Source organism: Chroicocephalus ridibundus, chromosome 2 (genome assembly GCF_963924245.1).
Source record: "Chroicocephalus ridibundus chromosome 2, bChrRid1.1, whole genome shotgun sequence".
In the NCBI taxonomy this organism is placed as follows: Eukaryota; Metazoa; Chordata; class Aves; order Charadriiformes; family Laridae; genus Chroicocephalus; species Chroicocephalus ridibundus.
In genome coordinates, this window is record NC_086285.1 from 89,404,241 (window position 1) to 89,415,417 (window position 11,177).

General features: G+C 36.7%; 1 protein-coding gene across 1 annotated transcript in view; it reads left to right on the forward strand.

Annotated features, from left to right (window-relative positions):
- The window catches only part of DNAH5 (dynein axonemal heavy chain 5), a 152,298-nt gene extending 141,739 nt beyond the window's left edge, over positions 1 to 10,559 (forward strand). Inside the window, exons 74-79 of the mRNA XM_063324079.1 lie at positions 519 to 722; positions 1,334 to 1,549; positions 4,165 to 4,377; positions 5,768 to 5,920; positions 8,442 to 8,673; positions 10,093 to 10,559. Of these exons, the coding sequence (XP_063180149.1) occupies positions 519 to 722; positions 1,334 to 1,549; positions 4,165 to 4,377; positions 5,768 to 5,920; positions 8,442 to 8,673; positions 10,093 to 10,244 (1,170 nt within the window). The 3' untranslated portion in view covers positions 10,245 to 10,559. The remainder of the gene's footprint in view (positions 1 to 518; positions 723 to 1,333; positions 1,550 to 4,164; positions 4,378 to 5,767; positions 5,921 to 8,441; positions 8,674 to 10,092) is intronic.
- The last annotated feature ends 618 nt before the right edge of the window (positions 10,560 to 11,177 follow it).

The following is an 11,177-nucleotide window of genomic DNA, read 5'->3' on the forward strand; positions in this document are numbered from 1 at the left end:
TTTTCAATGCTAATTAAGTCAGATTGTTAAAAATGGACCACTGTATTTAAAATACTCTTTTTTTAAAACCTGTTTTGAATAAAAATAATATTTGGCTCCTCCAAATTATCTTGGCAGCATAAAGAAATTGAAAGTGGCTTTAAATGACTATGTAAGAATTTCTCTTGCATTCCTCACTTTCATATGGTCAGTTGTCATATAGAGGTCTGTGGCCGATCACTTTGTGATTGGCATTTTAAGTGAAGTTGAAGGCATGATTGGAAAGGAGCTGTATCCTTCTTGCCCAGATGCTAGAATAGCCTCTTGAATTGAATTAGTTGTCAATGAATTCTACTTTGAGAAATCCTTGAAGGTGTTCTGGGAATGCAGGGTTGTAGGAAAAAAGAGTAGTAAGAAAATAACTTTCTTCCAAAAGGGACAGAGATGCAGGACTTGGTATATCAGCTGTTCTTAATAAGGGAGATGTAAATAGGTGAGAAGAGTATTAGCTAAAGTCAGTGCTTTCTGCTTGGTTTTAGGGGATCTCCTGGAGTACTGTTTGTTACATGATAGGTGAGATCCAGTATGGTGGCCGTGTGACAGATGACTATGACAAAAGACTCATGAACACCTTTGTAAAGGTTTGGTTCAGTGAAAATACATTCAGTCAGGAATTCAGCTTCTACAAAGGATACAGCATACCCAAATGTACTATGCTGGAGCAATACCTTCAGTACATACAGGTTGGTAAACGAAAGCTTTTCAACACAAAAAAACCCCCAGTTTATTTGTTTCTCACAAGTTTCTGAATCCTTATATTTTGTCTTTTCTTCTGAATACCTGCATTTTGTCTTTTATTTAGAGATTCTTTATTGCTTTCTAACAATCTCTATATCTACTAGTGACAACTAATTGTGTCATCAATTTTATCATTGTCGTGACAGAAATCTTTTGCATGTGATTTGCTTGAGGGACATACCTGAAGGCATAGAGTTATTGAAGAGGGCAAAGAATGGAGTCCAGACATTTGGTAGAACCTCACAGAAATCAGAAGTGTAGATATATGAAAGTAAAAGCTGACTATTGAAATAGTGTATGGAGGTTAAAACTGAATTTGTTGTTAACATCGGTGTGATTTGGGCTGTGACATGAAAACAGATCACAGCAAGTTATTTGCCCTAAGACTGTTTGAAGAGATCCAGACTCTTACTTTCCAATGTAAGGTTGGGGTTTTTGTGTGTTTGATATTTGGTTTTGTTGTGTGTGTTGTTGGTTGTTTTTATTTTTATTTTTTTTTAATAATTAGCCTATAAATCCATCTCCAGTTGTACTCTTTTTATATTTTACTATGTAGAGTCTTCCTGCTTACGACACACCAGAGGTGTTTGGTTTGCACCCTAATGCGGATATCACTTACCAAAGTAAACTTTCCAAAGATGTATTGGATATCATCCTCAGCATTCAGCCTAAAGATAGCTCTGGTGGAGGAGGTGAAACCCGAGAGGCAGTTGTAGCCAGACTGGCTGATGATATGCTGGAAAAGCTTCCTGCTGATTATGTACCATTTGAAGTGAGTTAATGAAATTCTGTGAAAAACATTTGTTCCATCTTGTTTTGTGTGGATTAAAAAAAAAATAATGATACTAGATTTTCTAAAAGCATATCTGAATTCATTCATACAGGTGATACTTCAGAAACATATTTTGAAGAAGTCTGACCAGACTCTTAACATTTATAATGAAGTCACTAAATGTGCAGTGAAGTGCTTTTGTGAGAGCTTTTTCAAAATATGAAACCACTTAATGCTTAAGTTGTCATTTGCACTATGGGGGAAGTAGGATCATCAGCTTCTGACCAAGGTTGTTGACACTGTAGAGAACTGAGGTTGTGTTGCAAGTGTATTCATGTTTCTAGAAGTATTACAGCTTTAACATACGTATTTGGGATTCAGCTTACATCCTGAAGATATTTTTAGGTTGCTTTCTTCCTCAGCAAAGTGAACGCTGAAGAGCTTGTCAAGTGATAGATTTAATTGATTGAAGCCTAGTGTTAGTATCTCAGGATCCATATTAACACATAATAGCCCCTGTAATTATATTCGTAATGGACACCTGCTGCCTTGCAGCCATTTTTTTTCTGAAATAGCAACTTTCCTTCTGTTTATGTTGAAGACAGAATGACTCTCAAGGTGAGAGGGTTTTCTTACAGTTAGAAAACATTTACTGATGACTAGATACATGGACACTCCAATCAACTGTATTCTGTGTCCCCATCCTGGAGACTACAGTTTAATTGAGTGTTTGGAAAATTTGTGTTATTTCAGGGTCTCTCCATAATTCTTAGTTATCCTTTAGAGCCACAGAGTTTTAGGATACTGACGCTATAGTTCTTCCCAGGTGAGGCTGGTTATGAGCTTCAAATAAATGAGAGAAAAATGCTTGTAAAATAATGAAGGTTCCTGTATTTCTTATATCAGGGGAAGCTGAACTTCTGTGTTTCATTGTATTTGCAAAAGCTTAAAAGCAAGTTAGACGAGTTATGTCAGTAATAAAGCATTTACAACACTTTGGTTATGAAATGGATGTGAACCACCCCAATGTATCATCAAAAAGAAGTTGAGACCCGTGTTTATACTTTAACAGATTCCCAAAATATCCACCTGCTCATCTAGGCAGTAAAATGTTTTATTAATTAGATAATTTGCCTGCCATGTCCTCCTTGAGGAGAGTGAAATCTCTTATCCTTCTGCCATTTTGCTTACTCTTTAATGGAGGTTAGCACAAGGACCTAATACAAGACTAGGTGGCTTATGAATTGCCAAAATTCAAAATTATGCCAAATTTCTCCTGTCAGGATGCTGAGCTATGAGAAGGAGTAAGGAGACTTGTACAATCTAACACCCTTTTCTGTTTTTACACAGAAATAAGTTTCCCTTATGTGGGATTTGCTTATGAGTATAGATTCTCTTCAGGTACTCATGTCTTATATGTGTTATGTTTTCCATAACCCATTTTTGTATTACATAATTTTCCTTCAAATGGCATAATTATGATAATATATTTTGTCTGAAAAGATGAACTAATGTGTCTGCTTTTGGAGTACTGATTGTCTAGCAGTCTTCCAAAACTTTGCACTTGATGAAGTTTCTCGTCTACTGTCTTTCTAGAAGCCTGAGCTTTATTACTTTCCAAAAGGCTGAACCAGGTGCCTGAGATCTGCAAAATATTGCAATATGTTGAGTTTCCTGGAAGGGTACTGCTTTAGTGGTGGGCTAAATCTCCTTGTAGTTGTTAGTACAACTCTTCTTCAAATTCTACTTAACATCTCCAGGAATAGATACGTGGATTAATAAAGACATATATAGTGTCATAGGTACAGTTAGCCATGTTAAATTTACAAGAGCTCTGTTTGGGTAGATCAGCTCTGATCAGTAATAACAAATTGAAATTTAGTTTGTATTAATAAAAGTGAATCTGGAGCACTAAACTTTTTAACATGGTGAAAACTATTTAAAATTCTTTTTGTGTAGCAAAGTACTGATAAACTTAGAAAGCATGTGCATATTGCTAAGAACCAGGGGTGTTACCCCATCTAGGATTCAATACCTACTATATATAACTTTTTCACCTATCTCCCAATAGGACCATACTGACTACAGTATTTCTAGTTATGTCCATACAGTTGTTGTTAAGTTGTTAACTTTACACTTTTGATTAAAAATATATCAGCAAGTCTTACTAGAATACAAGGCTGCCTGGCATTGTGGTAGTTCCCTGGCATTACTGATGAGTAGAGCTATTATGCTGAGGCAAAAAATGGCTGGGGCAATCACTCTTGGTAGGTTTGTGCAAAGCGAACTTTGGGAACTGTCTGTTGGAATTAAAGCTGCAATTCTTGAAACTGGGTATGGCCTACATGCTGTTTAAATGATGTTAGCTCATAGAATGACATACAGACTAAATCGTGAGTTAGACTAAAAACATAGCCAGTCTCAGCATCGTAGATTACTGTTGGAACAAATCCTATGTTTCTATTTTACAGAGGATTCACGGAAGATGCCAAACTGGCCATTTAACTTCCTAAATAAAAGTATTATGTCTTAAAAACTGTATTGTCGCCTAACCTTGACATAAAGCCATCTTTCTTTTTACTTCTGTTGAAGGAACTTTGGTGTTCTACCTACAGGTAAAAGAGAAGCTAAAGAACATGGGACCTTTTCAGCCTATGAACATATTTTTGCGACAGGAGATTGAACAAATGCAGAGAGTTATTTCCTTAGTGAGGAGCACTCTGACTGATCTAAAACTTGCCATTGATGGGACAATCGTTATGAGTGAAAACCTGAGGGATGCTTTAGACTGCATGTATGATGGAAGGATTCCTGCTAGCTGGAAAAAAGTAGGTGTACAACACTTGTTTTGTAAGAAAAAAAAAAAAAGAAAAAGTTTTCTGTAGAGCTAGATTAAACTACTAGATATACAGTAAATACTTTTTTCAAACACAAGTGTTAACGAGGACTGTGCAACTGCTGGAGTAGATTTTGGGCTAAAATAAACACAGTCAAAACAAGCCCTCTTTCATTTATAAAAATAGAAATGAATGTGGGAGGTGCAGGTATTTCCCATTTTAACAGCCTGTTGCATATTGGCAGGATAAAAAGCTAGAGAGAAGAGAATAATTTAAAATGATGATGGATTGTAAAAAATAGCACCCACACTAGTGGACTACACTATTGCTATTCTTTAAGATTAAGATTTGTAGTCATAGAATCACAGAATAGTAGAGTCTGGAAGGGACCTCTGGAGATAGTCTAGTTTAATTGACCCTGCTTTCAAAAGTGGGGTTAGAGCAGGTTTCACAGGACTCTCCAGAATCAAGAGTCCACAACCTCTCTAGGCAACCTGTTCCAGTGTTTGATCACTCTCACAGTAAAAAATAAACAACCACCAATCAACCAACCAAAAAAACCCTTAAATGGAATTTCCCACATTTTGTCTTGTGCTCATTGCCTCTCCTCCTATCACTGACAACGATTTGGCTCCATCTTCTTCCAGTCTCAACACATGAGGTATAAACATTCATAATATCTCCTCCCAGCCTTTTCTCCTCCAGGCTAAACAATCCCACCTCTCTCAGCCTCTCCCCTTAGTAATTGTTTTCAGGAACAACCAGAGCTGTTAATGGCAGCTGATGGAAAATTAAAATGGGGAGGGTTTTTTGGTATTTTGTTGTTTTGTTTGTATTGGCAAAGTGTTTTCATAGTATAAAACCTAGACCAAAGCAGATGTTTTACAGCACAGGTATGATACAACCATTCAAAGAGAAAAATCATCATAAATCTTCCCAGTTCAAGCTCAATTTTCCTTAGGTTTTGTTTTGGTTTTTTTTTTTTTTTTTTTTCAGATAAAGCAGAATAGTATTGGCAGAAATCCTGTTATCTCGATGCATTGACCTTGAAAGACTAGTATACAATATTTCTTTCTAGTTTACATAGCTAACTAAATTTTCAAAAACATCATAAAATGGACAGTTACCATAAGGACCATTAAGCATGTCTATATGGAATGGTAGGCATGAATTTGAACAGAGAAAGAATTTGCTTCAAGTTTCTGTGGGATGCAACATTTATCTATTAGGTTTAAAGTTAAGATATGAAAAATGAGCTTTAAATATGCTTTGCTAATACTATGTTGTTTACTACCTTATGAGGAATTACTTTGACACGAATATGATGTTTTAAAACTATTGAATAAAATTAAAAACCGAACACACTGTTTACTATTTTCAGGCATCTTGGGCTTCCAGTACACTTGGTTTCTGGTTTACTGAGCTACTAGAAAGAAACCACCAGTTTTACAATTGGATTTTTGAAAGCCGACCAAACTGCTTCTGGATGACAGGGTTTTTTAATCCTCAAGGATTTTTAACTGCAGTGAGGCAGGTAAATCATGTTTAAAGTTTCACTCTGATTATTCTTTGATATCCTTTAAAAGAAATAATAATATTGTGTGATGAAGGCTGAATTACGGCTGCATCATGTCAGCAGGGAAGATGCATGACTGCATAACTCTCTAACATTTCCTGAGTGAAGCATTCTTCTTCTGCACATACTTTTTCAGTATATCAACCACTAATGTTTTAAAATATATTTCGTACTTTGACCAAGCCCCAAGTATCTAGGGGTTATGTTACAACATTATTAAGGTAGACTGGAGAAGGAACATCTCATGTTACCATTGAGATATCCCTGAGAAGAGGTGTTAAGCCCATGAATTTATTTCGCATTTTTCCCTCCCTTTTGGTCTGTGTTCAGTACTTACCTGGCTGAATTGCCAGAACAGCTATTCAGAATTAGTCTTAAATTGCACTTCTCCAGTTCAGTAGCTGATGCAGTCTCTCTTCTTGAAGTGGGAAAGAGTTTCCTTTATTAATGCGTACTAAATATGAAGTGCAATGTATTTGTTAATGTATGTGTGTCTGTTGACTTGGTGATTTTGTTGGTTGCTCAGCACGTTAGTTGCCTTTGACAAGTGAGCTACTTTTTACTTTAAAAGGAGGCAATAAATACCTTTGGTTTTTGACATAAGGGGACGCATTGGAAACGGTAATTGTTGCGAATCTGTAAAATTGGTAAAGAATACTTAGGTGAGAATCCAATGGGTCCTCAGAAAAAAAAAACTAATGTTTGGAGGAGAGAATGAAGATTTGCAGAGAAGGAAAATCTCCCGTCTTGCTTTGAGGTCTGGGTAATGTAATTTTGGCTGCCAAACTGAAGTTCCAATTGTTGACCTGCTTCTACTAAAATTGCAGGCATATAGCCTTGGAATTATATAACAAGGTATTTCTTTTGAGTAAACAGTCCTAAGCTGTCTTGATTTTCTTTTGGACCCAAGCTTGTGGAAAGGGTTCAGTAGCGGGATCTGAAACAGCTGGAATCTATAGAACTTTTCTGGTTCCTGTCCTGGTTCTGGTGGGCATAAGGTTATTTTTTACAAGAAGCTGGGATGGGACACAGCCTGTTTGACTGACCCAAAGCAGGCAAACTGATATTTGGTACCATGTGACACCATGCCCAGTATATAGCAGGGAACTGGCTGGGGAGGGGGCAGAAATCACCTCTTGGGAGTGGGCTGGGGTTCAGGTTCTGGTTGGTGAGTGGTGCTACTTTAATCATGGTTTGTACATTCCTCTACCAGTGTTATTGTTGTTTTCCTCTTTCCTTCACTGTTAAATTCCTTCTGTTAAACTGCCTTTATCTCAACCCATGAGTTATGCCTTCTTCTTCTGATTCTCCCCCTATCCCACTGCTTGGGGGGGAGTAAGGGAGAAGACCGTGTGGTTCTTTGTTGCCACCTAGGACTAAACCACGACAGTTCCCTAAAAATGAGAAAGTGGGTACATAACAACTTAGTGTCCCAAGTGAAAACCAAAGTGACTTTCTGGGCTTTGCTATGTGGTGGAACAAATAGAAATGAGAGCTAAAGAGCCTGAATGATCATTGAACTATAAGCCTTCTGCTCTTTTAAAGCAGCTAATTAACTGCAGTATGGGATAAACATTAATTCAGATTACTTCAAACAAAGATCTTGGGAAACATTTACAAGACCGGGATAAAACTTATGTCTGGCACAACTTAATGGCATGGAACAGTAAGGGATTGGGCAAGATAAAGGAGTGTTTTCTAGTGCACTAACTAACTGACTAAATTTGAAGTATGTGTTGAATCTTAATCGTGTCTGTCTCCAAGTGTTCTCTGTGTTTTTTGCAGTCTCTTTATGTAGCTTTGGAGCTGAGTGAGCTCTTACACATTATTAAGAATACAGTTAATGAAGATTATAGGTACAGGAAAAGGGAGATAACCCCAGAAAATATGCAGCATATTATGCATTTTGTTTTTGTTATTGGAACTGTTTTACTTAGCATATGCAGTTAATGTTTTCTCATCTCATGAAAGCTGTGGAATTTTTGTATTTGCAAGAGCCAGTTACCACTGGCATTCAGTGATTGTGTTACTTGGTATCGTCTTAAGAGATTGTGTATAACAGAAAGAGTGAAAATCAAATGTAGTTGATAAAGTACTGAAAACTTTCTTTAAGTACCATGCCATCACTAGCTTAGAGAGAAGTCAAACTGCTGCAAACATGGATATCATAAAAAGTTAATTTTTTTGGTACTGATGAAGATAAGTTCATAGAATCGTAGAATGTGTTGGGTTGGAAGGGACCTTTAAAGGTCATCTAGTCCAACCTCCCTGCAGTGAGCAGGGACATCTGTAACTAGATCAGGTTGCTCAGAGCCTCATCGAGCCTGGCCTTGAATGTCTCCAGGGATGGGGCCTCCACCACCTCTCTGGGCAACCTGTTCCAGTGACCACACAAATACGTTTATAATAAATGCTTGGAAAAAATGGCTCTGTGCACATGTGAAAATGTAACCTCCATACTTTTGTCTGTTTTGGGCAGGAAATAACAAGGGCTAACAAAGGCTGGGCTCTTGACAGTGTAGTGCTGTGCAATGAGGTCACAAAATGGATGAAGGATGATATCACAAGCCCTCCTTTGGAAGGTGTCTATGTGTATGGGCTGTATTTGGAAGGAGCTGGTTGGGACAGAAGAAACATGAGGCTGACTGAATCTAAGCCCAAGGTGCTCTTCGAGATGATGCCGGTTATAAGGATATATGCAGAGAATAACAGTAAGTAACTGTATTGTAAAGGATGTTATTTTGAGAGAATACAGTGTAAATTTTTATTGAACAGCATGGAAGCCTTTTGGGCTTTTCATGGGGCTGTCTCTGTTCATTGTATACATACTGAATCTTTTTCAACAGGGGAAACTTCCCAGTGTTCCATATAAAATGAGCTTTCAGCCTTCCTTGATAATAGGTGCTTTTTATCCTAATATTTGGATAGGTCTCTGCCTTCTGGTCTTAATGGTGTTAATAGCTTTTTAAACCAGTTACAAATGAGCTGCTCTCTGCCTGCTTTGATGAACATGCTTGCATTTAGTCTTCCATTGACAATATGTGTCCTGGATTGAGAAGATCAACATTTATATACATAAACTCTGTAGCCTCAGTAACCTAAACCCAAATAGCCTCTTTCCCACATCCCTAAACCTAATGCAATTTATATAAATATAAAACTTATATATGTATACACAACACATATATATAAAACCCCATGTATATCTTATATAAGGTATTTATAGATAACATGTTATATATGCAATGTGTGTATTTATAAAAATGCATTTTTTTTCTGGACAAGGCTATGTTTGAGCTAACAGAAGCAAGAAAGAGGTGGAGTGAGGTGGTGGAAGATATTTTGTCCTTGAGACAGAAAAGGACTGCAAGAATGGAAAGGAAACTTAAGGGTCTGAAAGAGAGTGCTGTTTTGTGAAAATGTATAATTTAGGTTCATGGGGGTTTTTTTGTGTGTGTATAAAATAGGAAATGCTGCTGAATAAGGATTTAAATAGGATAAGAGTATCCATTGTTGAGTGTAAAATTGGAAATTTCTGTTGAAAAGCATTCCACCTCCAAAGGCAAAGCTTGCTTACATGCTGTTTTGCCTGGATTTTGTGTAGTTGGTCTTTTATAAGAGGCACGATCACTGTGAAAGCAGCCAAGACGCTAAGTAGTGAATACTGAAGTATTAAGCATGACTAGACTACTGTTCTAATTCTACATTGAAGAAGTTGACAATTTATACTCGGAAATACCAAATGCATTTCAAAATAGGTTGTTCAAAATAGGGCATTTTTTATTTTGACACATTTAGTAATATATTGTTTAAAAGTAATATTCAGTGGTCAGATTGAACTAATAACACTAATCACGCGAGAGTGGCCGTTTACATTTCTTGCTACATCCAGTTCCTAGGTGCTGGTGTTAAATAAACCTACAGGAATTTCAAGCCATATGTGGCCTTCAGCTGTCAGTAATGCAGTAGCGAACAGCATGAGAGTCAAGTAAGAGTTTTCTTCGGTGGTGATGGAGAACTCTGTGCTATTGAATTTTGATTCAATTTTACATTTGCCTTATGCACAGTCCCTTAGAGCCCTGGTTTTTCAACCTAGTTTCATTGTTTTTTTCTCTCTCCTGTCTTTTCAGCTTCAAAAGACCCACGTCTGTATTCATGTCCAGTCTACAAAAAGACCATTCGAACAGATATGAATTACATTGCTGCTGTGGATCTTAAAACCCTTCAGCCTCCGGAGCATTGGGTACTGCGTGGGGTAGCGCTTCTGTGTGATGTCAAGTAATGTTAAAAAAAAAGGTTTCTAAGAGTTCTTTTCTGTTTTTAAATTAAACATCAATATGTAGTTAACTATACAATGGATCACTTCGACTTCAAAAATATAGTTTTAGTAGACTCCATTATGGTATTTTTAGAAAATTGTTCTCAATATACCTCAACAATAGGCTTATAAATGCTAAATCTTAAGAGTGATATTAAATTTGGTAAATAGATTGAAGTATTACCTTTGGTGTCTTGACAAATAATGACAAATATTTAGTGTTCCTATCTCACTATTGTGCACTTAATTTTACCCTGAATAAAGATTAATTGACTTGAATGTTTTTACTTCCCAGTGGTAAATATGCTTGTATCAGGGCTTGCCTTCAAGTAGCTAAATACAATTTTTTTTTTAATTTTTGTGTGTTGTATGCATGTGTATCTATGGAAAGCTAAGCCCAGTTGCTTATTCATATTAGTTAATATTCCTCAAGATGATGTTCCAAGACTTATTTCCTAGCTGGTAGTTTCTAGTTTGCTTGCTGCCTAAATAAGGAAGGTGAGACTGGAAAAATATCACACCTGTTTCACCACTTAGAGAACAATTTCATTGTGTTACATAGGAAAACAAGCATTTGACAGCTGCCAAAATTCCTTACTATCTGGTTCATGACTTATATAATGGATAGGAAGAAAATAGTTCCATAAAAATGCTTGGGTATTTTTTCATGTGCTAGCACACCAGATTTGATTCAATCTTCATCAAGATATCAAGATAACTAGTTTTATGACATCAATTTTAGCTTTTTTTCTGCTCTAATTTTGCAGTGTTGTGATTTTATATATAGTTCTCTTCCCCCACCCCCCGCTCCTTTCTCCTTTTTTACTTCTGTGCTCTGTGCTGCAGCCATTTTGGTATCTCAGGTAGATAAGAAACTTTTCGCATGGGAATCCATGA